Below are 26,180 nucleotides of genomic sequence, written 5' to 3' on the forward strand. Positions count from 1 at the left end.
TCCAGGACAGAATCATCTGTTTTAAAAATATTGACTGATGAATTTCAGGTTGCAGCATTTTCCAAAATGGATATACAGTATATAGCATTTGACTGGAGAGCAATACGTTTTATAAGTAAGGTCAATTCTTCTGTTGTCATTTACAAGTGCCACCACACAGTGTGAGTGAGACAGAGTGTCTGTATCAGTCAGATCACGAGCTGCCTGGCACATTTCTTTCATGTCCTCAGTTGTCGTCCTGCTGTGTGCTCTTCCTGTAATTCTTGCGGTTCGTCTTCCTGAAGGAGACGAAGCCAGGGCTGGCCTGATGGCTCTTCTTCTGCTGCTCCTCCTCCTCCTCCTCCTCCTCCTCCGCCTCCTCCGCCTCCTCCACACCTTCTCCTTGTTGCCCCCACTTTCTTTTCCTCTCCCCAGCCCCTGGAGGCCTGACGGCCGCCCCCATTTCCTCATCCTCCTGGTCTAGGTGACTTATTCCCTTCCCTCTCTCCTTGGCCTTTTCCGTCCTTTTCTCTTTAAACTCGCTCGTTCTCCGAGCCATGGCCCTCCCTCCCTCCACCCCTACCCCTTCCTCCTCCTCCTCCTCCTCCTCCTCCAGGTGAGTGAGACTCATCCCCCGCTCCTTGCCTCCAGCAGCCTTCGGCTCATCAACGGGATGTTCCCTCCCTGACCGGCCGGGTCTGGAGAAGATAATTTTCTGCTGGGAGCCGCAGGTGTTTTGACCCTGGTCCAGGTGAGGGCTCAGGGGCTCCTGCTGCTGTTTCCTCTGCTGCAGGCCGGTGAGGAACTGCCGGGCCACCGCGCTGTTTTGGCGGTCGCTGGTCTCGGCGACATCCTCCAGGTTGTAGTAGGTCCAGCGCTCGGGGTGCGCCACGTAATCCGGCACTCCTCTTCTCCCCGCTGGTCCGGAGCTGCTAGGGGGGGGGCGGCCTGTCTTGCTGCTGGGAAGCGGACGTGAAGGCGGGGGCGGAGGCGGAGGCGCAGGCCGAGCGAACACCCCGTCTATAACGTTGTCCTGGCCCAGCGCTGAAGAGGCGAGCTTGGCGACACTATCCAGGCACTCGAAGATACTGTGGCTGCGGCTTGAGAAGCCAGAGCTCCCCCCCTTCAGGCTGAAGGAGCTCTGGGCTCTCCATCCGGCGGCGGGAGCAGCACCGCCGATTTGAACCTCCCCATCTCCGACATCATCATCATCATCTGAGGAACTCGAGTCTTTTAATTCTGTGTGAAAGGGCAGACCGGTGGGTTCTTCTTCAGGCTCAGAGTCATCGCTCAGTGAGAGGTTGCCTGGCAGAGTGACGTCATCCCTGGCGGACGTCTTGTCGCGGCCACTGCCGTTTTCCTGATCACACATGTTCTCATGAAGACTAGGCTGGGCTAGATCAAGAGCCTGGAGAGGGTAGCAGAAGATGTGTGTTGGTTGACAGCAGCTTAGAATAGGCCCTTTTCACAAACATGGCTGCCGTACTTCTGCAGGGTATAGATCGGTTCTCACCATTGGCAGCAATGTTAAAAAAGTGAACGTTCTGTCGCCCATAACTCTGTGATCACATATTTTGTGTTTCAACATAATGTATAACACAACACAGGTGTTGTCACTGACATATCTTTCTGTTTGTTGTCAGACGATGCACCACTATAAAAAAAAATGATTTGATCGAGGGTCACAAAATGCTATCAGTACAGAAATTACTGTTAGCCTTGGTTAGCCAGTTAGCATTTTGTGACCCTCGATCACAGTGACTTGCGCAGTCGTCTGATAACAGAAACAGAAATATATGTCAGTGACAACACCTCTATTGTGTTATACATTATGTTGAAACACAAAATAAGTGATTACAGACAGTTATGGGCGACAGAAAGTTGGCTTTTTAACATTGCTGCCAATGGTGAGAACCAAGCTATACCCTGCCAAAGTACGGCAGCCATGTTTATAAAAAGGACCTATAGGACAGATAAGACTTTCACCCTCTGATACAAAGCTAAACAAAGTCATGCAAGGAAATCAACAAACGATGTCAAATTGCCATCAACAGTTAACTGGGTTTCTGCAACCCATCGACCAAGTTGATCACAGTGTGAACGCATAGCGAGAGTATATCGCTAGATTAGGGCTGGGCGATAATTCAATATTATCGTTTATCGTCTTTCAGTGGAATCATATCGTGATGATATGAAGATATTTTGATATCATGGCACACATTTCTGCTGTCTAAATTGATGATGACAAGCAAATTTTATTTAAGAACTCTCATAAAATGAGGTATGGTAGGAATATTATTTGAAAATTTCAGTTTTGTTTGACACCACACCGAACATCAGCATTCGGTTCAATGAGATGAATATTAATTTGATTATTTAACGTGATTTTGCATACATGAACCGTATCGTGATATATATTGATATCGCGAAAAATCCTTATGATTATCATGATATTGATTTCAACCATATCGCCCAGCCCTACTCTAGATTATACAGATGGTTGATGTAGAGCGCTTTTTATCTTTTCCCCACCATAACACAGACAATACTAACCTGGCAGGACCGCAGCTTCACTGTTATCACTTCCTGTAAAGATCACCGTCAAAACCCTGCAAAATCACATACAGACACAAAAATCAAGGCACATGACAGGTTCAACAGAAATGTATTTATTTATCTGTTCCATTTATTTGCATTACATTCTATTCTTATATTCTTATACACACCTATATCACATATAGGCCTATACAGAAATGACGTGCATACAGAATCTGATGGTAGGTTTACGAACATGTGTGAAATATTACTGTGTGCCTACCATGTTTTTTATATTTCTGGTATAGTGTATTGTGTGAGAGGGTATCTTACTGGGCTTGTAGACTCACAGGTTCTCTATAAAGCTTGGGAGGATGTGGTTTGGTTCAAACATGATGACCTCCCGACACACTGGCATTGTGTTATCATCCAATCCGAAACACTGGAGATTTAAAGCCAAGATCCTCCATGTTAAAATATTAGAAAAAGCACCATTACACATCTTGGTTCATTTAACTTTGGGACGCACTGCCAGGTAAGACTAGAGAGTATTAAACTGCTGATTTCCAAAGAGCCAGAAGTGTTTGTCCTGCCCCAAATCTGTGGTAACATAAGGTCCAGTTACATTTCAATTACTTTTATCATGCAATCACATTATGTGAAGGTCTGGAACCACAAAAATCAGACCTTTCTCACATTGCCATCAGCTCTTCAAAACCAGATATTGAAGTGGTTCAGATGTCGTGATTTGAATTCAAAGTAGTCTGGGCACAATCGGGCCATAATGAGTAAAATCTTCTCTTTAGAGTCAGATTCAAAAATCATATTGAAAGTGTAACCATATTCCACAATTATGTACAGCTCCATTAAGAATGAAGGATGAGTTTTGGGCAAATGAATAACTTTAGAGAACTCATATATCCACAATGTCCACAATGTTAAGGCAGCTGTGGGCTGTACTTCTTTTTGACAACACAGTCTTGGTTCTCTGGTTTCTACTAATTTAGACTGGAGTTGTTAATTTTTACAAATACCATTAATGTAACTGTTGACTGTCAAATGCCACACTAACATAGCGTTAATTCTTAAATTGAGTGACACAGTTGGTTTCCAATTTGCAGCTTCTTGTTCCTGAGTTTCTAACCTTGTATCAGTCCACACCACACCTCCATAGAATAATGTTTTTTATCATGATTCAGTTAAATCTTGTGATATATCAATAACCATGACATTGGTAGACGCACACAATAATCTTGCCAGTGTTTTTAGTCCAGAATTATTGAGTTTAATCGTTTCGGCCACTGATGCAACAACCCATTTAAAAATACAGCGTATATTTGTAAAACAAATTGTGCCCTGAATTATTGAATTTGGGATGAGGTCACACACAGTTGCAACTGTGAGCACAACAATATGGCACAAGTTTGACAAAGTCTTGATGAGTGAATTAGAGTCCAGGTCTATTGCCCAGCCTCTTTCCCTATTTGAGAAATATCTTTTGAGCCCAAAGAGTTGTAGTTTGTCTGGATTGCCTGATTTGAGATCTTATAAAAATCTTATTGGGCCAGGCTGCAACCATTGCTATCTAACAGTGCTTGTGATCTGCTCTGAAAACACTGATAAGATTATGGTGACCACGTGTGTCATAGTTATTGATATACAGTCAACAATGTTAAAATATGTTATTCTACATAGGTGAAGAGAAAATTTGTCTTTACTAGGTATGTAGCCAACACGTTATTGTAATTTATTTTCCATTTAGACAGGGCAATTGACAACTGTCTTGATGCATTTCCCTCTTAAGACACAGACACACACACGCGCGAGCTAGCTAACTGGCGAGCTTCTGGAAGTGGCTTGTTGTGTCAGATAGGCTATATCTCACTCCAGAATAAAGTGATGACCACTGATATGGACAGTGTAAACTGAAAATGCCAATTTTCCCGATACAGGCGCTACATGTAAAGCTGGTTTTAGCCGCACAAAGCCTGCATGTAAGACGGGTTTGTTCTGTTGAGAATGACTAGTTAGCATGCTAGTGCTAATACATTGACTAAAGCTGCATATCAGTTAAACCACAACCCACAGCCGACAGGCTAAACTGTTATTTGACATTCTGGATCCTGCCATACATTTAATTGTTTAAAAAATATTAAACTGCCATGTACTTGCCAGTAGCAACATTACGTCTGATATCCAGGATATGCACAAAAATCGCTAGGCAGTGTCCCAGCAGCGTGAACCTCACTTCCGGTAGAATTTTGTTCGCAGCCTTCAAAATAAAAGTCCCGATGTTTCAACGAAATGGTAAAAACATGTTAATCACAGCACTGTAAAATGTCACAACACCGCCTCCAAAAAACTGTGAATATAGTGACAAACATTGTGGATAAAAGAAGGGCGACACTCTGCTTAGGCCAATGCAGGTGTATGAGTGACGTATAAACTGCATTCATTCACACAGAAAGAGGAAAAAAAGCACTATTTCGACTTTTAACTAGTGTGGCTGGAAAACTACAAATTCTGATCATTTGAAATGAGGGTGAAATTGAATCAGCAGGATTAGATGAATACTTGATTTAACATCACTGACTGGAGTGTGGCCAGAGGTGCAACATGCTTTAAATTTTCAACCCACAGCAGTGCAGCAGCAATTTTCTGCCCCATGTGATTTTGTATTAATTTATTCTTTAAAGGAGAGCACTATAAAGTTCTATAAAGTGATTAGCACTTTCAATTATAGGCTGCAATATCACAATATTTCTCCCTTTAGTTATTTTTTCCTCAACAAATCTACAATAGGAGTTTGATTCAGTAGATTAAACACCAGCTCTTATGTGGAAGATTGTGGGGTGACACAAAATTAAGCCATAATTAATGTCTCATAACTGTCTGTCTGGCTTCTGTCATGTTGTGTATCTGTCTATCTTTCAAAGTGTGCTTGGACCCCTCAATTGCTGCTTGTGGCTATATTTATTAGTGTGTCTGTACATTGTTGGTGTGTGTGTGCTTTTATGGCCACTTACCATGTAGTTTGTATCCCTTTTTCTTAAGGTTGTCTATTTCTATTTCTCTTTTGTGCCTGAAAGATGTAATTTAAATACTTTTATTATAGATAGCCATTTTTAACAACTGTCAGGGACTAATGATGAAAATGAACTATCCTAGACTACACTAATGTAAATTGATGTGTACTGTCCCTGTCAAATAAACCAATAAATAAAATAACCAATAACACCATTTCTCCAGAGGGTTTACATCTGAAATCATTACACAACTCTGTAAATAGATGCCTACATTTTTAATATACAAAAGATGACAGCAGCCATATCAACAAAGGCAAATCTGGAATTCACACTTCCAAAATGAAGTTTACAAAGACAGCATACAAAAGATTAATACAGACAACAAACCTTATGTTAACAGTCTTACTTCTGGGCAAATGTATCACAAAGTAGTGTTTAAGTATTAAACTTCTCATTTTGCTAGTGGATTAATGGCTAATATACAAGTAACAGACGAGGTGTGAAGTGTTAAGCAGTGAAGCAGCTTGTTCAAACAGGCGTGTTGGAGTCACAGCCATACGTTTAGAATTCTATTCAATGGTTGGAGTAAATTATTTTAGTACAAAGACTATCTTGTACTAAAATGCTTTCAGGAAACGGGCCATTTTCACCACTGTATTATCAGCAGTGGGCCTACGGACCTACATGTATACAAAAATAGATATGCACAAGACAATTTGATATGAGTTAGTCTTAACTACCTGCTTGATGCATTAGTTGAACAATTCATGTGATGAGAATTAACTACAGGGCTATGTTCCAACTAGTAATGAACTCTAGTCACTCAAAAAAACAACAACCAGCAAATCTTAGAGAAAAAGTATTCAGTTGCTTAAGGTGTGGTTTTTGGTTATTTTTTATAATTGCTTTGCACTTTAAACTGGATGAGGTTCACTCCATGGGGACAAACAAGCAAAATGAAGCACGCTGAAAGAATACGGAACTATACTTCAACAAGCTTGAGAAAAATTGGCCATGGTTGAGCTTTTCTTTGCCATTGGCTGTCAACAACAGCCAATCAGATTTCCTTGTTTCCCTACCGATGTGATTTTGTTTCATGAACAATAGTTCTGTCTGGCCAGTGCTAAATGGACGAGAATTTGATTACAGACTTTCAAAGCTTCCAAGTTCTCTACAGCAGTGATTCTCAACCTTTTTCATATCAAGGACCCCTAATTTAGTCCACATTAGAGCCACGGACCCCCATTTGATGAGATTTTGCCTCTCTGAGCCAAATCTGAGAATATTTTTTATTGTTAGATATGATTTTGTCCAGAATTCCATGACTATCTGTATTGTAGGTAGAGAGATGACAGTGAAACTATGACCAAAACAGTCATTCTTCTACATTCTCTAATTGTGTTAACTTGTGTTAACTTCACCATTATAACAATGAAATAATGGTGAAATTTAATGATTCATCAATTTACCTGGGACCCCCTGGAACCCCCTCAAGGACCCCCAGTGGTCCCCGGACCCCATGTTGAGAACCACTGCTCTACAGTATTTATTTGAAAAATACAGGGATAAGTCTCTCAAAAAGGATGCTTGAAGAACGGTTGCATCGATCGTTGGGGTCCATGTTAAGTTCTTCAGTAAATTTACAGATTTTTTTTCTGTTTATTTTCGATTAATGCTACCCAATTAGCACTTGCTAGCTAGCCATCGTCACTCATCAACGCAATGTAAAGTTATGACAGGCAATACAAAGAAGAAAAAGAATACAGCAACACGTCAACCAAGTTGCTCGCAGTGTCAATGCACGCTGATTGGTGGAAAGTAACGTTCATGACAAGGACATACACTTATCAAATAGACGAGTTACTGTATGTTGCAAACATTATGTTTAACAGTCCTGATCCTTCAGCCAATAGGTGTATAATAAAATGGATGAGGAAATGAGCTGATGTGTGTAGAAGTCGATAGCCTATCATGGGAAATGCTGGATACAGAGGGGAGGGAGAGAGCGGATGGTTGTATACAAGATACTCAGTGGCCTCATACAGATAAATACACACAAAGGAAATAATACAAGGCATAGAAAACAGATAAATGACAGCATATGGAAAAGGAAAAGGAAGGAAAAGAGAAATATGCGTGCTCCATGACAAAAGCGGGCTATCGACTGTCATTCATCTGTGCTCCAAAGCGATATATTGTCTTGTTGTAGATCCAGGGCCACATCTGCCCAATCACATGCAGAAACCTTTGTCCCTTCAAATTTAATCTGACAGAAAGGCACAATGTTTCTGTAACACAAGTTCTGAAAAACCAGAGCGAATTTAAAGCAATTTTAGGTTTATACTTCAATTCATAAAACTGTAAGGTGTTTTTTTTTTTTTTTTTTTTAAATCTGTAAGTGTGTTAAACCATGGGCAACAACTTTGTTTTAGGTTTCTCTGTGTTGATTTTCCTGGGTGGTTCTTCTGGTCTGAGGTTCCTGTGGTGAATACTCCTTGAGGAATTTGAGGTGGAAATCTCTCACCTTCTCCAGGAGGACTTTCAGCTTCTCTGTGCTCGGCAGGATGGTCATCCTGGGGAGAGAGACACATACAGGTTATATGTTCTCATCTCAAGTGTTCATAGCACCCTTCTCCAAGCTAACAGAGAGAGACTGGGCTTGTAAAAAAAATGTTTCTACGTTCACTTTACAGATATAGATATAGATACCGTATTTCCTCTAATATTATTTACCTCAGCTGCAGAGGGTACCAGGCCTTTATTGGAAGCAGGCTTATATTAGAGACAGGCATTTATTTCTAATTCCCTCTGTTTGATAAGTATATTTGCTCATATTTTAGTACGAAGCCTCCTTGTTTTCTGATCTGCTTCTGTTGGGGTTCGTTAGGTAGCCGTTTTTTTGTTACTGCAATGCATTACTGCTAATTACGATAATCGACGACGGCACGCTCCAGAGACTTCCGCCGGCCGAGCCGTCTTGTGGCATACTGCCATCTTGTGGCACTTGTACGTTACTATAAACTACAGTTACATTATATAACAGGCACCAGGCGTTTACCGGTATCCACCGTTGTTTTTTCCTTTGTTTTTTTCCCCGGCCTGTATTTAGGGCCGGCCTTTATTTGTTCATGTCGACCACAGCCCCGGACATTATCGGAGACCCGGCTTTTAATTGACTACCAGCCACTATTAGAGGAAATACGGTAATGTGTAGATTGTGCAGATTTGGATATTTACATTATTCGCTGCTCAAAACTCCAGACGGAGGAACCCAGATGGAAAACGTATGTAGAGAGAAATTATAATATGCAAAAGATACATGTGATTGTATAGATAGAAACTGTTGTTTGAATGTAGGTCACTATTGTCATTCATTGTGCCCTGATCCAATCCAAGTGATCCTGACCGACAGAATTCTATTCATCTAGAGCAGTGATTCTCAACCTTTTCCATATCACGGACCCCTAATTTAGTACGCATTAGGGCCACGGACCCCCATTTGATGAGATTTTGTCTCTCGGACGCAAATCTGAAAATATTTTTATTGTTCGATATGATTTTGTCCAGGATTCAATGACCATCTGTATTGTAGGTAGAGAGATAACAGAGAAACTATGATCAAAACAGTCATTCTCATTCTCTAATTGTGTTAGCTTCTTGTAAATGAAATAATGGTGAAGTTTAACAATTTATCAATTTGCTGGGGACCCCCTGGAACCCCCTCAAGAACCCCAAGGTCCCCGGACCCCACGCTGAGAACCACTGATCTAGAGGCATGGGAATAACAACACCACAAATACTCCTGGTTGTTTCCAGGTTTGAGGAGGAGGCCAAGATAGAAGACAACTCACTGCCCTATAACGACAGAAGGGTTCCATAAATAAATGTCCCGTAAATTAACCCCTAGGGCTGGGTATCGTTAGGATGTTACCGATTCCGGTGCCATTTTTGATCCTTCTTATTCATCCAATTCTTTATCGATTCCTACTGTAAAAACTGTCAGGGTTAAAAGATTACATACAGCTTCAGTGGACTTTGTTATATTAGAAAGACAATGTTGTGTAGTTACTTTTGGCTCAGAATCAGAACACTTAGATGATGCTGTTTGAAGTCATTTTATGGTCATTTCTTTGCCAGTTTTGAAACGAAAGAAACGGTCTCCAACAACTTCTGTCGTTTAGAAGAAGGCCGCCATGGAGCTGCGCTAGCAAACTTACTGTAGGCTGTTATATGGACATAACAAACTTCACCGTGACAAAATGGGAACCAGTTCTCAATCTCCAGCCATATAAACCCCCCTCCATTACTCAACTCATTTTACACCTAAAATTGGGATTGAGAAAGAGTAAAGAGGAAGACTGATGCCTTTTAGACAATTGGATCCAAGGCAAGTACGAAATCATGAGAGCTTCTTTATTTGAAACAAACCATGAAACTATATGTCTGAAGTCATGATTGGATACTGTGGCCCAGATTCATAAAACTCAGCAGTAACAGCTTTGCGCCACGCAAATTTATGAGCTTATTTTTTTTACTTATTTTGAGCTCATTCCCACATATTCTGCAGCACTGTCTGCCAGAGTCACATTTCTGTGGCGCTATTGTCCGCGGAAATATTCTTAGTATTAAAACCGATATTCATACAGTGTTTGAATTCGCCATTTAACTTGCTGCCTGGTTAGATGAGGCGGTATTTTTTGCACGCCTTTTTTTGCGTGCCTTTATGAATCACTTAAGGCAGTGATTCTCAACCTTTTTCATATCAAAGACCCCTAATCTAGTCCACATTAGAGCCACAGACCCCCATTTGACGAGATATTGTCTCTCAGACCCAAATCTGAGAATATTTTTATTGTTAGAAATGATTTTGTCCAGAATTCCATGACTATCTGTATTGTAGGTAGAGAGAAAACAGTGAAAGTATGATCAAAACAGTAATTCTTCTACATTCTCTAATTGTGTTAACTTCTTGTAAATGAAATAATGGTGAAGTTTAACAATTCATCAATTTGCTGGGGACCCCATGGAACCATCTCAAGGACCCCTGGTGGTCCCCGGACCCCACGTTGAGAACCACTAACTTAAGAGACATGCGAATGATGTGCGGAGGCTGTTAGTGCTAAAAGAGCGTAAACGGTAAATTGAGGTGGTAATCCGTGGTTATGAATAGGATGTATGCCTCCCGCCGCGGTATCAGCCACTGCCGCCACGGCGACCATGGCAGTACGTTTTATGAATACACCCCTTGTGTGTGGTAGAAGGAAGTGAACAGGTCTAACCTAAAATGGTAGGTTCCCTCCCTCTGACCAAAGCCACTTCCTGGAACGACACAGATCCCCGTTTCCTCCAGCAGCCTCAGACAGTACAGCATGTCGGGAGCGATGGACAGGGACTGGAGAGACAGGCGGGCAGACAGGAAAGAGAAGATTGTAATTAGCTGAGGAAACAGTAACTGACATTTGGTTGATCTTCACCTCATACCTTTTTACTCCACATTGTGCTTCTATTCTGTTTATGATTACAAATAATTATACTGCATTTTATTGCTTTAAAATGCTGTGCTTCCTCTTATTTATCGCCTGATGCCATTTCATAGTGCATCCTTCACCTGTAACTCGAAAACCGTTCATGCTACACATACCGTTCTTATATCAAAACGTGCGGAATTCTGTAGATGTGTGCAAATTATTATTAAATTTGCATACATTTAATATATTTAATGAGTTATTGCAGATTTAGAGGTTTTTTAAAAACGTCTTTGTCATGTATCTCCTCCCACAGTTTTAATGCCACAAGGACGGTTCATATGTCAAACCGTGCGGAATTCTTTGTAGATGTGTGCTCTGACTTTTATTTATGATACTCCTTATACTTTTGAGTTATTGATTATTAAATAAAATTCCATAGACATTCATTCTATTTATAACTCAGCCACTGTATACAGTAGAAACTCCATTCAAATTGCAAAACGCTCAGTACGGCATACTGATCAAACGTGCATGCATTCGTAATCATAACATTTATAGTTTATGAGTTATAAAATACATGGCAGCCAATGAGCACCCATCCGCTTCCATGATATTTATAACTCAGTCACTGTATACAGTAGAAACTCCATTCAAATTTCAAAATGCTCACTACGGCATACTGATCAACCGTTCATAAGCTCATAATGATAGCCATTATAGTTTATGAGTTATAAAATACATGGCTTTCTATGGCCTTCCATCCGCTTCCATGATATTTATAACTCAGCCACTGTATACAGTAGAAACTCCATTTAAATTTCAAAATGGTCACCACATCAGCTTACAGCAATTACATGCAATTTCTTCAGGAAATGCTTTTCTAGTTTGTATTGTTGTTTCTCACAATGAATTTGGAGGTCGGGACAAGGGACCCTTGTTTGTTTCTCCCTACTAGGGATGCATTGGCCCACAATGGAAATCGGCCCATATTCACTCTAAATATGAGAGCAGAAAATTTTGATATTTCTTTCTAAAGGCCAATAAGGAGAACCGATCCATGACACCAACCCGAACCAACCAAAATAATGAAACGATAAAATTTAGAATAGCCCTATGCTGAGCCTATTTCTGGAAAAAATCAAGGACTGTCTTAAGGGAATAGTTCACCCAAAAATGAACATCTGGTCATTATCTACTCACCCTCATGTCAGTGTCAACCTCTGTGAAGTTTGCATATCCACATAAGTTAGCTAATGCAGCTCCGTGCCAGCCTTCTGCTGGGGCTTTACTCTTTAGAGTTCCAAAATGGGCAAAAATGACCATACAACAGCTTGTGCAGTATAATCCTAGTGTTTTGAAGCCAAATGATTGCATTGTGGGTCTAAAAGTCCAATATTCACCTTATTATCGCCTTGATTTTCTGCACTTGTTCTGCACCGCGCCAACCGGTACTACAGTAGCAGCAAGCCGATGCTGCCTTCAAACGCTGTCAGAAATACTGTCATTTCGAGCAGAAAACGCACTTGAATACACGTTGGCTACAAGTTAGCCTATTTATGAATGTCAAACCTGAAGTACAAGCTTATGAGCAGCACATGTCAGCAAGACTCCAGATGGCTGTAGGGCAACCAGAGCTCTGTGAGTGGGGCAAATGTTGGAGATAATGAGGTAAATACTGGACTTTTGGACCTTCAGTGCAATCGTTTGGACTCAGAACACTTGAATTATGCTGCAGGAGCTGCATGAGTAATTTTATGGTCATTTTTGCCCTTTTTGGAACTGTATGCATATGTTAGTGTTTTGACTGACATCAGAGTGACTATATAACGAAATTTTCATCTTTGGGTGAATTATTCCTACAATAGCCTATCTAGCCTTAAACCTGCAATAAGCGATTTCAGACCCTGTAACCAGTCCTGAAACTAACGTGTGCTACGTGGAGATTTCTGTGAGACGTAATGATATGAACAACTCTTTCCTAAAGCTTGCTGTCAAAGTCGGCCCAAGTAATGCCGAAATCGATAAAGCGAGTGAGTAAAGGTTTTCAACTAGTAAACTTGCTACCTCCCTCTTCAAACCTGCGATATTTCTCCATAGGTACGTTTATTTTAGCCATTAGCCTTTATGCACGGTTTGTCCTTAAGGGCTTCCGTCCAGTAGCTTTGCTGTGTGTGTTTACAAAAGGGTGTTGCGGTTTCTGTCGCCCTCTAGTGGTCAGGAAAAAAATCGCTTAGTGTAGCTTTAATGATTGGTCTGCAAAAATATGAACATTCTGTGTGTGGATAGAGAGATGCGGAGATGTTGTCAATTCACCATTTGTTTTTGCTTCTAGGCTTCAGATTTTTTTTCCAACTACCTTCATGACAATAAAAGAAGGCTAGTTATAGCATAGGCTCTTAGACTAAATCAGGAGACTGCGATATCTGCCAAGGGCAACCTGCGGGGCGCGAATGGTGAATGGTGAATGGTGTGGCCGCGCCGAGTTTGCACTTGATTTGAAACAAAGTTTAAATACAAAAACTTTTCAATATTTTGTTGTGTATTTATTGGGCAATTTAGCCTACAGATGAAAATCTGTCTCCAGTAATCTGAAACAGCAATTCAATCTATGCATAACCTTTTTATACATAGGCTACAAATAATTTAGAAAACACAAAGATAATCAACAATCAGGCTCTTTATCAACATTTCTGTTCAATTCAATAGAATGGAATAGAATATACACACACAAACAAAAGGGAAAAAAACGTTATCGGCAGGGTATCGGCATATAAGGCTGACAGAATGTCGGAAATCAGTATCAACTCCAAAAATCCAGATCGGTGCATCCCTAGTTCCTTATTTCACTTGTTCATTTGTTTGTTCCGTGCAATATCTCAGACACCTTTGATCAGATGTCGATAAAACTTGGGGAAATGATGCATCTCACCACTGCGCTTCAGAATTTTCAAAAATGACACTGATTGGCCCAGAGGAGGACTGTATCATTCGTGGGGAAAAACATGTTTGCCGTTAACCTTGTTTTTATGCTACTGTCACATTTTATCCCTAACTGTTGCATTTTTTTCCTGTCTGAATGTTTCTTCCCGTCTCCTGTCTCTTGAGGTGACTTTATTCCTCCAGGCCTTGTTTAAGACCTTGTAAATTTGGATTTATTCTTGAGTGTTCTGACTAGTTAAATGTTAAAAAAAAAGACTTTTAGAGGAGAGAAATGTTTAGATTTAAAGTGACCGCTCTGACAGACCTGGGCTTCCTGGATTGCGCTGGGTGGGATGAAGATCTGTGGGAAGGCATACATGGCTCCTTGTACCGGGTTGCACTTGATCCCAGGCACCGAGTTGAGGATCTGCTCCGTCATCTTGGCCTTCTCAGCCAGGGCGTCTAGTACCGAGCTCTTCTCCTGGGTGCCAACATAACACACAAATACAATACAGTGTTGGAAAAAAGTCAAGAACACTCATGACAGAACCACATCGCCCAAGTAATCACAATTCTCTCTCTATATTTTGTGTATATTCTCATGTTTCTGAAGAGTTAGACTTAAGATGGAAAATAAGGAATTTCTAAACACCACTGCCATAAGTGGTAGATGACGCTTGTTTATGGCAAGTACATTTTTTTTCCGGCAATTTGCATAGCATAGAGGTGGGGACTCGAGTCACATGACTTTGACTCAAGTCAGACTTGAGTCACAGTTTTAATTGCTTGAGACATGCATGAAGAGAAGACTTGAGACTTGACTTGGGTTCTGCTGACTTGGGACTTGACTTTGACTTGTACTCTGATGACTTGAAAAGGTTTCTAAAGTCTTGACTTGAGATCTTGTGTTTGTGTAAATGACTTAGATTGAAAGTGATGAGATTTGTTCCACCAGACGATTGATTGTTCTCTGAATTTAATTTTCTGAATTTGTATGGAATGATTGAATTTATTGAAGTTGAAACTGATTATAGAAATCAAACTCATGATGCTCTTACCAAGTTTTTATCCTATTAAAACCATTTTGCATTGAAAAGTCCTAGATATTTAGTTTTCTTTAAGACATTAAATTGATACTGGACTCTTGATTTGTTCTGACTTGACTTGCTGTTCTACATTTAGACTTGAGACTTGACATTAATGACTTGGACTTGACTTAGACTTGACTTGGTAATCTACATTTAGACTTGAGACTTGACATTAATGACATGGACTTGACTTGGTAATCTACATTTAGACTTGGGTCTTGACTTGAGACTTGTGCCTCAAGACTTGAGACTGACTTGGGACTCAAGCAAAGTTGACTTGGTCACACCAAAGGGATTTGAGGTGCTTTGAGGTACACATTCCTAATGAAAATTAACAGCAATTATCTGCAAGCCACACTAGACTGCTGCTAACAGACCCAGGAATCTTCAGAAACGCATACACACCCTTATACAATAACGAACTGAGTTTAATCACTTCACAAGGAACTGGATTTGGACACTTATAAGATATCAAGACTCAAATACACTTTATCATATTACTGAAAGAATCAGGAATTGTTTTCTTTACCCTCTCCTTGACTGTGTCTTACTCTCCCTCTCTACAACAGGGCAGTCATATTCTACCTTGTATCGTTTAATAACTTCAATGAGTTTCCAAAACAGTGTGGATTATATACTAAATTGGTTAATCATATATACTGAAGTTGTTTAATCAATATTACACTCAATATTACAATGTCACTTACTTTTATCAGAGAAAATGATCAAACTGGCTTTCAGTGTTCCCCAGAGTAAAACCTCTCACTCCATTGGGACCACACTGCCACCTAGTGTCCATTTATATCTACACCTTTTTATAAATATGGTTAACAGGCACAGTTTATTTAATTATTTTCTCTATATCAATTACTCAACTTGTTGCATTGCTGAACAGTAATTCAAGTGGATTATAAAGGTTATGAATGTAGGCTATTCTGCTGAAGAATGTAGTTGTTAGCCAAAGATTAGACAATGAAGTTTTTATTCTATATTCATGTAATTAATGTTTTATGTAATCCATACGTGTTTGTTTACGAGTTTTATGATATCCACCGATCAACAACAGTAATTGGGCGAGTATGTGAAATACAAGGGCGTTATTCTTTATCATTATATAGTAATCCTTATCACTACATAGTAACAAAAGTAAGATCGAAAAGAGATCACCTCACTTTTAAATAATCGACTGAAAAGCATCGTTGGAGGGCCCGCAAAGATTGTTTTCAGAACTATTCAAGAACAAGTTTATTTTAGTACGTTAATTAGTAAAAGTTAAAGAAGTCAGAAGCTCCAATCGTTGCAAAGAATAAAACTTTCCATCCTGCATGCGAGGTCGTGTTTCGACAGCTGGGAAAGCCAGCGTTTGCCAGACTTGCTGATCTTTGGAAGACCAGGTTCTACATGTACAAACATCCTAACTCTGGTTCCCTCTGGTTTCATTGACCCCAAACATACATAACTCCATTTACTGTTGCCAATTAATATTCCTAATTTTCATTTCATTATTCAGCGCCCAAGTTCAGTATTTAATTCTGGTTTTATCATTTGCTCATTTGTCCCATATTTCATTGATAATATTATTTTGTCTAGTAGGTAGTTGAATAATCATTGCCACTTATTACTAAGTTGTTGTTCTGTGTTTCTTTTTCTGCAGGGAAAAGTAATCCCTGAACTGAAAAGATCTCACAATTCTTAGATTAATGGCTGATTATCATAACCAAGTAGAAGACTGTTTTCTTTCCTTGAAAGAGGTGGTGCCCCTACCATGAAGCATGGTGGTGGCAGCAACATGCTCTGTGTGTGTGTGTGTGTGTGTGTCAATGAATGACTATGAATGGAGCCAAATACTGGCAATTTCTTGAGGAGAACCTGCTTCAGAGTACGTAGCTGCGTTACATTGGAGCAATGATTTCTGTTCCAATAGGACAATGACCCTAAGCCCTTCAGAACAAGAAAAGCCAAAGCCCAGACTTGAATCCCCTTGAAAATCTGTGAAATGACTTGAAGATAGCCCCCCATCCAACTTGACCAGGCTTAAGAAATACTGCAATTTAGAATGGGAGAAAATACAAAAATAAATAAATAAATAAATAAATAAAAATAACAAGACTGGAAGCTGTAATATCAATGGTGCTTCTACAAAGTATTGACTCAGAGGATTGAATTCTTATTTAAATGAGATATTTCTGCATTTAATTTTCAATAAATTCCTAAAAATGTCAAAAAAAAAAAACATGTTTTCACTTCATTATGGATTAGTTTGGGTATTGACCAAAAAATCTCAGTTTAATCCAGTCTTCTTGTATTCAATCTGCAACTCCACAAAATGCAGAAAAAGTCAAGACGGTTGAATACTTTTTGGCATCAACTAACAGGATATTGAAGTCCTCAAAATTCAAATTTGGGGATGCCAATATTCAATGTCTTCCTCGTACTCACAGTGATACGCACATACACAAACACATACACACCTTGGCGAACTGTGCATAGGAGGGTTCATGTAATTTGGGAGGGTTCACAATGACGTCCATTGCGGCCTGTCCAGAGACAGGAGGGCAGAGGCGAACGGACAGCAGCTTGACCAGCTGGGCGTTCACCTCTGGATCCATGTTCAACACCTCCATGTAGCCTCCGCGGAAACCACACCTGAAAGTTTGATAAATTGATAATGTGATATGTTCAACATAGTTTGATCAATCTTTATCCAACTAAAGACAAATAATGTATGGACTCTCAAGAGCATATCCGCAAAGCCATGTTTAAATTGATTAATGTAGTGCACTAATACAGTTAAAATACTCTTTCTAAGGCTTGAAATATATGTTGGCCCTATTTTTTTGCGCTCCCTCCATTTCCACCTAGTGGACTCAGTAGCCTAGTGGTTAGTGAAAACCACTATTGCTACTTTTACTGTTTCTAATACTGGTAGTCCAAATACTACTACTGATAGAAGGCTTCTCGCTTTTCTCTGCAAACACTGTTGGCAGAGCTCCCCCTGGTGTCCTATTCACGACACTGTTGATTCTGCCTGTACTGTAGTGTCGTGTTTATGACACCAGGGGGAGCTCTACTGGCGTTGTACCCTTAACATTGAAGGCTTGTATTCAGTCATTTCTTATAGTCACTGCCACCTAATTATTCTAAAGTTTTTCTAAAGTGATCCAGTCATTTGGTGTAGTCAAATATGACCATCTACAGTGTATTTCACTGTGTAACATACACACACACACACATCTCTACTACTACTGCTACTACTACTAGTGCTACTTCTGTTTCTAATACTGATAGTCCAAATACTACTACTACTGCTAATTGTATTACTTCTACTCCTGACTGCTGCTTTTACTACAACCCATAATACTACAACCTTTAAAAACATTATTAGGCCTACCTATCCTTTCATGTATTGATAACGACAGGACTTGTGGCTTTCAAATAAATCGCATAAGATCCAAATTCTCAAAATTTAAAGACATTTAATCTCTTTATGATGAATTCAACTCTCTTCAACCTGTCTTGCTGAAGCAAGCAAAAAAAAATTCTTCAGAAAATTGAACCTTTTATAGTTTACCTAATGAAGTGTGCATGTGTGAGAGCGAGAGAGAGACTGTGCAAATGTGTGCAAATGTGTGATCTGTGACTGTGTTTGTATATGTTGAACTCAGTGAATACTCACTCTCCAGTGTAGCCCTTGGAGGTAGAGTGAAAGGAGGCCAGCTCCACACTGTTGAAGTACTCAGGGCCCATCTCATACAAGATTTTCTTGAAGGAGTGGAACTGACAGTCTGGTGAGTACACATTGTCCTGGTAAACCTGAACAAATAAGAGGCTGGCTCAGTAAAAACTGGTATAACAACATATGAAGTTTATCAACTAAACTTGCAGTTAGTTGGAATTGGAGCCACTGGGAGTTTTAGTGGCTCCATGCATGGCCTGCTGAGGTGGCAACTGACTAAAGGCCCATTCGAGCAAGATTGGTTTCTCCAGGGTATGAAAGGTAATAGTAATTATTACTTGAATTACTCTTAAATTTTAATTCTATCCAGGGCAACCATGTCAACGATTTCCTCCCCTGACCTCAGTGTTAATTTTGGACCCAACTACCTAGTGTTTTTCATTGCACGATTTGGTTGTCCGTCACTCTACTTCCCGAGTGCTGATGAGCTCTCCATTTCATTTTTCTCTGTTAAGGTGAAGACGGTCTGACAAGGAAACATCTGAGGAACCCCACCTACACTCCTTCTGGGGAGCCAATAACCACGCATTCACACTGCGAGCAACACCAGAACTCCATTTATTTCCTAACAAGCTGAGCAACCAGGGAAACTCAGCCAACGATTGGACAAGCGTGCCAACAATCAGTGTCGACTTAAAATGACGTTAGATTCAGGCGGATACGTTGGTCTCTAGTGATGGGTTAATCGAATCCCCCTCCCCCACGGAAATCGGTTAGAGTGGAGGCAATGTCAGACTGAAGATAGAAATGGAGTGGAACGAGTTGACAGTTCTGTCTGATATCAGGCAACATTTCATGGTCACTGGCCGTCAACAGTCAATCAGATTCCTGTGTTTCCTTTGTTTCCCTAGCAATGTGATTTTGTCTCATGAACAATAGTTCTACCTGGCAAGTGCAAAAAGGGCAAGAAGGTGATTACAGCCATTCAAAGCTTCCCAGTACTCTACAACCTGTATCTGAAAAGACTACAGGAATAACGTCTCAAAAGAATTATGCTTGGAAAATGGCTGCATCCGTTGTTGGGGATGATAACCTTTTTCCAGTCTATTTTTGATTAATGCTACCTAATTAGCTGACTAGTGACTAGCTATGTTAACTCATCAAAACAATGTAACATTATGAAAGCGAATACCAAAGCAGTGAATGATTTACCTGTGCAAAGATTTCTAGACCACTACATGGATGCAATCAGAGCCTCTCATACCACCCAAAATCAGTCAGAATAGAGTAACTCATCACTCATCTTGCTCACAGTGTGAATGCACAGTGAAGTGAAGGTGAAGTTCAAAGCTCATCAGGAGAGCGAGATCCTGTGAGCCTCTACAATGAGCCATTGTAATAACAGCTAGTATTCTATCTGTAGGCTAAACAGATTTGCATAAGTGGAACTACAGTGGGAATGACTGAATTTGTACCTTTGTCTATCTGTTAAACAACTAGCAGGTTTGCTGTGCCGTTGACATCTGAACATCTGACCATACTACACCCCTTTGTCTACAATTTGGCGTCCGTGAAAAAAAAGAAAATGTAATACCGAGTATGCAACCATTAATCTGATTGCGGAAGAGGAAGTGTGGCTGTAGAAACAGATTTAACTGCTTTTTCAGATTAACAATGACTCGATATAAAAGTGAGGATTTCTGACAGCTTGTCTGATCGGACGAGTTCAATAATCAGTGGTAGCAAGTATTTTGTGCTGGCAGTGGGAGTTACCTCATCAGACATGACAAAGAGGTTCTCCTCATAGGCGAAGTGGAGCACCTCCTCTATGCATTTCTTACTCTGTACCTGACCTGGAGAAGAGGGGGTGGGGGATGTGAGGGGAGACAGTATGAAGACATTAACAGTCAGTCGATAGCTAGCTATTAAAACACCACACAGCTTCATATAAGACAAGAGCTATGTTTCCATCCAACTGTCAACTGAATGTTTACACATAAGTGGCAATGTGTTTCCATCATATTTATGAAGGTATTATTGTAGCAAAACACCTGATAAGTAGAATCTACACCACAATATCTATACACATCTTAAATTTGAATTCACTAAAAAGATTTACAAATTTACAATATTTGTATTCAATAAAATCTCAACTTTTATAGTTCACCAATCACCAGCTATACCCCTAGTTTTCAACCCTACTGCCCACCATGGTATACGTTGGTGGAAGAAAACGTTTGCTTCATGAGAATGGAATACATCAATCTAGTAGCCTGGCAATTTTTAACTAACCAAATTCAATAAGAATATCTTATAAAAGCTACTAAAAGGTGATAAAACATACCTCACTTGGAATCATAAGGTGAATAAAAACAGCTTTAAACTGATTTTAAGTTCTCAGGGGTTTGCTACAATAATACCTTCATACATATGAATTATTGTATTAAGGGAAAAAAATACAAATAGCTCACAAATCCAGTCAAGGACAGGACTTCTTGTTAATGGAGTCAAGGCAGACTGGAGACAACGCAAACTTGGATTTTCCCAACATTAATAAGGTGGGACCTTTATGTTTCACAGAAACTTGGCTAGGCAACTCAAAGGATGCTGAAATTGAAAGACAATTACATAATTGTAAGGAAAGATTGCAACAGAAAGGGTGGAAGAGTTTGTGTCAGTGACCAAATATCATTTTACCCATTTCCATTCACTTTTCTTATCCTCTTCTTATAATTTTCAAGAAATATTTGGATAGATACCTCGCTGTGTGTGTGTGTGTGTGTGTGTGTGTATATGAGACTTAACTGGGACCATATGAAGTTATAGCAGAGCTATTTGGGATATTTGAGACTTAGATGCCTAGTTGGTTTAACTGGGAACTATCACTGTAAAAACTCATAGTGCAATTTAGTGAAATCAACTCATCTTTATCCATTAACACAATGTATATAGATGAACTTAAGAAGAACTTAAAAGTGCTAGTTATGAGCTTCATAGATAAAAATCATGAGTTCACATCTTGTGACTTAAAATTATGAGTTGAAAGAACACCTTATAAAGCATTCACTAAACTCAACACTGTTAGTTTATTAGCAGACTTCCCAGTATGCATTGCATTCGGTTTAACTCTCCAAAAACTCTTCCTTCTTCTGGTTTGAATGAAGTTACATGATAGAGACTTGTTATGTATGTATGTTTGGTGAATCATAGGTCAATTTCTGATTAAAAAAATAAAAATAAAAAAACATGATAAAATCTACTATCTATCTTATCTATGTATCTGGGAATTCACAGTCAAGTAAGTTTCTCTCTGATGCACATAACAAGTACAATCCACTATAAGTAAGTGTATTGCAGCTGCATACTATATGCTGAACTGTGTATTAATCATGTGATACAAGAGGAACTCAAACTTAAACCTAGCAAACCTTGTGAAAAAATAAATAACACTGGATTTCAGTTCATCAATTAATGCATTCAACTTGGTAACACGAATCAGCATGACTATACATTTGTTGATTGAACTTATTGTCTCAAGTTCACTCAGTTAGCTTTCCTACATTAGAACAACTAACTAATGATCTTTGACCTAATTATTCAGTACTACTTCAGTCAACTCACAATTTGAAGGCAGCAAGGAAACTTATGTTTTTAAGTTGAACTGTCTTATTATTTTTTGCAGTGTAGGAAGACTCTTCTAAGGATAGACACAGCAGCTGTTTTATCACTTCACATCATATTTAAATATATCTTCTTGAGCCACTGGTCAACTGACAGCTTACATAATCACATCAACATGCACTGAGATTTTAGCCATGGCACGTACTAGGTACTAGTTTGTATGGCTTAAGGCTTAAAGGAAAAATGCACCATAAAACATTTTAACAGTATTAAAAACAGCTATTGATCATGTAAAATGCATTTCTGGGCCTATTTTGTTGTTTGGTGGTGTATTTTTCTTATTCCCGTGGATAACATGGGAATAAGAAAACATGACATCACGTTTACAATGGAGTTTGATAACAAAAATATTTCAGCAAAGAACAAGTTTTTCTTTCCAGACCCATCATTTTGCATCAACGCTCAGCAATCACACAGGGAGAAATCCATGCAAAAGAGGCAGAGATATATTTCTTCACTGATAGTACCCAATAGGGCTGGGCAATAATTCAATATTGCTGTTTATTGACTTTTGATAGAATCTGTGGTGTCCCGACCTATGGCTTATGCCTCTAAATAGCAACAACTCATTGGCTGTTTGTTGCAGTCCAGTTCAGTGCTGGCAATCTCCTTGTGTGTTATATGGAGTAACACCTGTGTTTTCACCTTCACCTGTGTTTCAACTGGCATGAGGGTGAGTAGATAATGACAGAATCTTCATTTTTGGGTGAACAATCGGTTGACTGAAGCAACTGCACACCCACACCTACACAATCTACACTTGTAGTCTTAAGCTTAACAGAACAAAAGTGACCAGCTTCTCTCATGTATTGAAAGGGTTACATATTTTTTTTGAGCATTCAGAAAAGCACACTCACTTCCTAGACTAGTAGACTGAATGTTTGTCTTGGATGGATTAAAGAAGTTCCATCCCTGATACAGGAATATTTTTTTTTGACGTTGACAGCTCTGTGATACAACGCGGGGGAGCTGGTACCTTGGCAGGTATTAACATTATGTAGGACAGACTGTATGGATAGAAACAAAAAGGCCAGCTCCTGGTGGCTCAGGTAACTAAATTGCAACCCCATGTACCCTGGGTTCAAATCCAGCCTAGGACCTTTGTCACGTCACCTCCCTCTGTCTTTCCCAGTATTTTCTATCTCTCTCAACTGTGGACTACTAGCCCAAATAAAGGAAAAATGCCAAAAGCTATCTTTAAAAAGAAACCCTTTTTTTTCCCGGAGAGCTTCAAGACAAGAGGAAAGGAGAGAGAGGCATGAAGAGCAGAGGGGATGAGAGGTAAAGAGAGACAGAATGAGTGCGTCCACACTGCGAGCAACACAAGTCACTCAGAGGCCATTCATTTCCTAGAGCTGAGCGACCAGGAACACTGTGACCAGGGAAACAAGAAAAGTTGGCCATAGCTGAGGTCACGACGACTTCCTTATTTCTCTACCAATATTATTTTGTTTCATGAACAATGTTCCGCCTGGTAAGGTGCTTCCCAGTTCTCTACAGCTTTTATTTGAAAGACTACAGGAATGTTGTGAATTGTTTGATTTAAGCAATTAAATAAGGCAATGAATGTTTAGTTTAACTTATATATCAAGAAATATAAAAGACGTACTATTTTCAGTTATAGTATTTACAGTAAATTTGATGTCATGAGAAACCTGGTAATGATGATTATTCAGTGTTACTATGGATTTATTTACTTTGAAATGCCTTGTTCAAGCTACAGACAGAGATGCTTTTATTTTGAAGTTTCAAGGAAGTAGCTGCTCTAGTTTGTCGCTCGCTTGTGTATTCAAGATGTCGGATGCAAGGTCCGCTGTTTCTCCCCTTTCATTAAACTGCAGTATGAAGGAGAATAAATGTTCAGTTTGAACAAACCCCGTTCTGGTCATTAAGATGAAGCTTCCACTACACAACAAGGAATTAACGTCTCAAAAACAATGCTTGGAGAACAGCTGCATTCATTGTTGGGGTCAATGGTATACTCTGAAGTAATTTCGAAGAGTTTTTTCTCTTTATTTTGGATTAATGGCATCTAATTAGTGCTTGCTAGCTAGTTATGTTAACAGAATGTTATCAATGTTATTATGAAAGGTGATACCAAAGCAGCAGAAAATGAATGATTTGTCTGTTCAGAACTTTGTAGCTGCAGAAAACCACTACGTGGATGCAATCGGAGGCTCTGGTACCGCCCACAATAGGTTGGAATAGATCGACAAATCAACCAAGTTGCTTGCAGTGTGAACGCATGTATAGAGATAGAGATCCCACCGGTGGGGTTTCCAGGGTTGATGATGCAGAGGACTCGGGGCTGGCAGTGCTGCTTGGCTGCCTGGTAGGCTCGCTGCAGTTCTCCGATATCCAGTGCCCAGCAGTTGGCCTCATCCAGGTAGTAGTTGACCTGCACTGCTTCCAGCTCTGAGATGGCTGCCGAGTACAGCGGGTACTGAGGGATGGGGATCATCACGCCAGTCCTGGAGCTTCCCTGACCTGACACCAGCAGCTTCAGGATGCTCTGGAAACATACGAGAGGTCAGGACCGTGTCAATATATGAATCCATAACACACAGACAGACAGACAATGTAAAAGCCCGAGATATGCCATCAACTAGACTTCAAGATGCAGACATACAGGAGATAAGACATACTGGAAACACCACATGAAAAACTTTGAATGAACTAAATCACAGTTACATGGCAGCTACACAGTCATATTAAGTTTAATGCCAATTAGTAGTATGTGTCAGCTACAAACAAAGTCTGACAATCACCACTTTAATATGTGACTTTTCAAAGCAACATGAGGCAAATAATGCCATGTTCACACAGGCAGCTGAAATTAACTTTTTGCACACAAAACGAGTCAGATATTTTCTCTAAAATCTGATCAGCAAAAAAAACACATGGAATCTGTTCAGCTCAGATTTAAACCACATTCGTAGATGGTTTGAAATGCAATTCAAATCACATGTCTGAAAATGCCACCCACATCTGACCGCTAAGATCCAATTTCAAGTTGTTTTCTGTCACTCCCCACGCAACATGTATTTAACATCACATGATAAAAGCAGAGAACAACAAACATGGAGGAGAGCAAGACAATAGCGATGCCGGGACTAGTGAAGCGCTTTCATGATTCTGCTTCATGAATAGAAAATGGCGTTATGAAAACAGAATAAGCAACAGCCAAACAGCCATATTATTAGCTTGTTGCTACCACTCAGAATTGTTGAACAGAAAACATGCCCATAGCGTGTGCATGCCTGCAATGTTACTATGACAACCAATGTCATAATGACAGCAAATGTTTGAACAATCCAATCCAATTTGGTCATTTGTAAATTACAATGTAATCTATACAAGATTTGAAAAACAAATAAGATTTGCTACATTTTTGCTACAGATTTGAACATAGGGCTGGACGATATGGTTGAAATCAATATCACGATAATCATAAGGATTTTTTTCGATATCAATATATATGACGATATGGCTCACATAAGCGAAATCACATTAAATAATTAAATTAATGTTCATCATATTGAACTGAATGGTAATGTTTGGTGTGATGTCAAACTAAACTGAAATTTTCACATAATATTCCTACCATACTTCATTTTGTTTCTAAATAAAATGTGTTTGTTCTCATCAGTTCAGACAGCACAATTGTGCGTCTCGATATCCCAAAATCACCATATCATCACAATATAATCCCACTGAAAGACGATAAACAATAATATTGAATTATTGTCCAGCCCTATTTGAACATAGTCAAAAAGAGTTCCAAAGAGGCCATGTAGTCATCTGAATT

At 39.6% G+C, this 26,180-nt stretch overlaps 2 protein-coding genes across 3 annotated transcripts in view; both read right to left on the bottom strand.

Annotated features, from left to right (window-relative positions):
- Positions 1-8: 8 nt before the first annotated feature.
- Positions 9-4,758, bottom strand: LOC139666937 (U5 small nuclear ribonucleoprotein TSSC4-like). The gene is made up of 4 exons (XM_071546289.1): positions 4,687-4,758; positions 2,848-2,956; positions 2,533-2,588; positions 9-1,387 (listed from the first exon to the last, which is right to left on the bottom strand). Exon 4 carries the CDS (start codon positions 1,349-1,351, stop codon positions 227-229), a length of 1,125 nt encoding a protein of 374 aa, XP_071402390.1. The 5' UTR covers positions 1,352-1,387; positions 2,533-2,588; positions 2,848-2,956; positions 4,687-4,758; the 3' UTR covers positions 9-226.
- Positions 4,759-5,800: 1,042 nt separating this feature from the next.
- Positions 5,801-26,180, bottom strand: part of gpt2 (glutamic pyruvate transaminase (alanine aminotransferase) 2) — a 44,294-nt gene continuing 23,914 nt past the window's right edge. For both annotated transcript variants that reach the window (XM_071546288.1, XM_071546287.1), the window contains 7 exons: positions 24,641-24,884; positions 20,465-20,544; positions 18,692-18,828; positions 17,487-17,661; positions 14,253-14,408; positions 10,820-10,932; positions 5,801-8,113 (listed from right to left, as the gene is read on the bottom strand). In XM_071546288.1, coding sequence (XP_071402389.1) covers positions 7,969-8,113; positions 10,820-10,932; positions 14,253-14,408; positions 17,487-17,661; positions 18,692-18,828; positions 20,465-20,544; positions 24,641-24,884 — 1,050 coding nt within the window. In that variant the 3' untranslated portion in view covers positions 5,801-7,968. The remainder of the gene's footprint in view (positions 8,114-10,819; positions 10,933-14,252; positions 14,409-17,486; positions 17,662-18,691; positions 18,829-20,464; positions 20,545-24,640; positions 24,885-26,180) is intronic.

Source organism: Centroberyx affinis, unplaced genomic scaffold, assembly GCF_046629955.1.
Source record: "Centroberyx affinis isolate AG114_WGS23_722 - 3 ecotype Tasmania unplaced genomic scaffold, CSIRO-AGI_Caff_v1 ptg005196l_1, whole genome shotgun sequence".
Lineage (NCBI taxonomy): Eukaryota > Metazoa > Chordata > Actinopteri > Beryciformes > Berycidae > Centroberyx > Centroberyx affinis.

Coding starts and splice junctions, on each gene's coding strand:
- LOC139666937 (XM_071546289.1), bottom strand. CDS start 1,351: ATGTGTGATCAGGAAAACGGCAGTGGCCGCGACAAGACGTCCGCCAGG.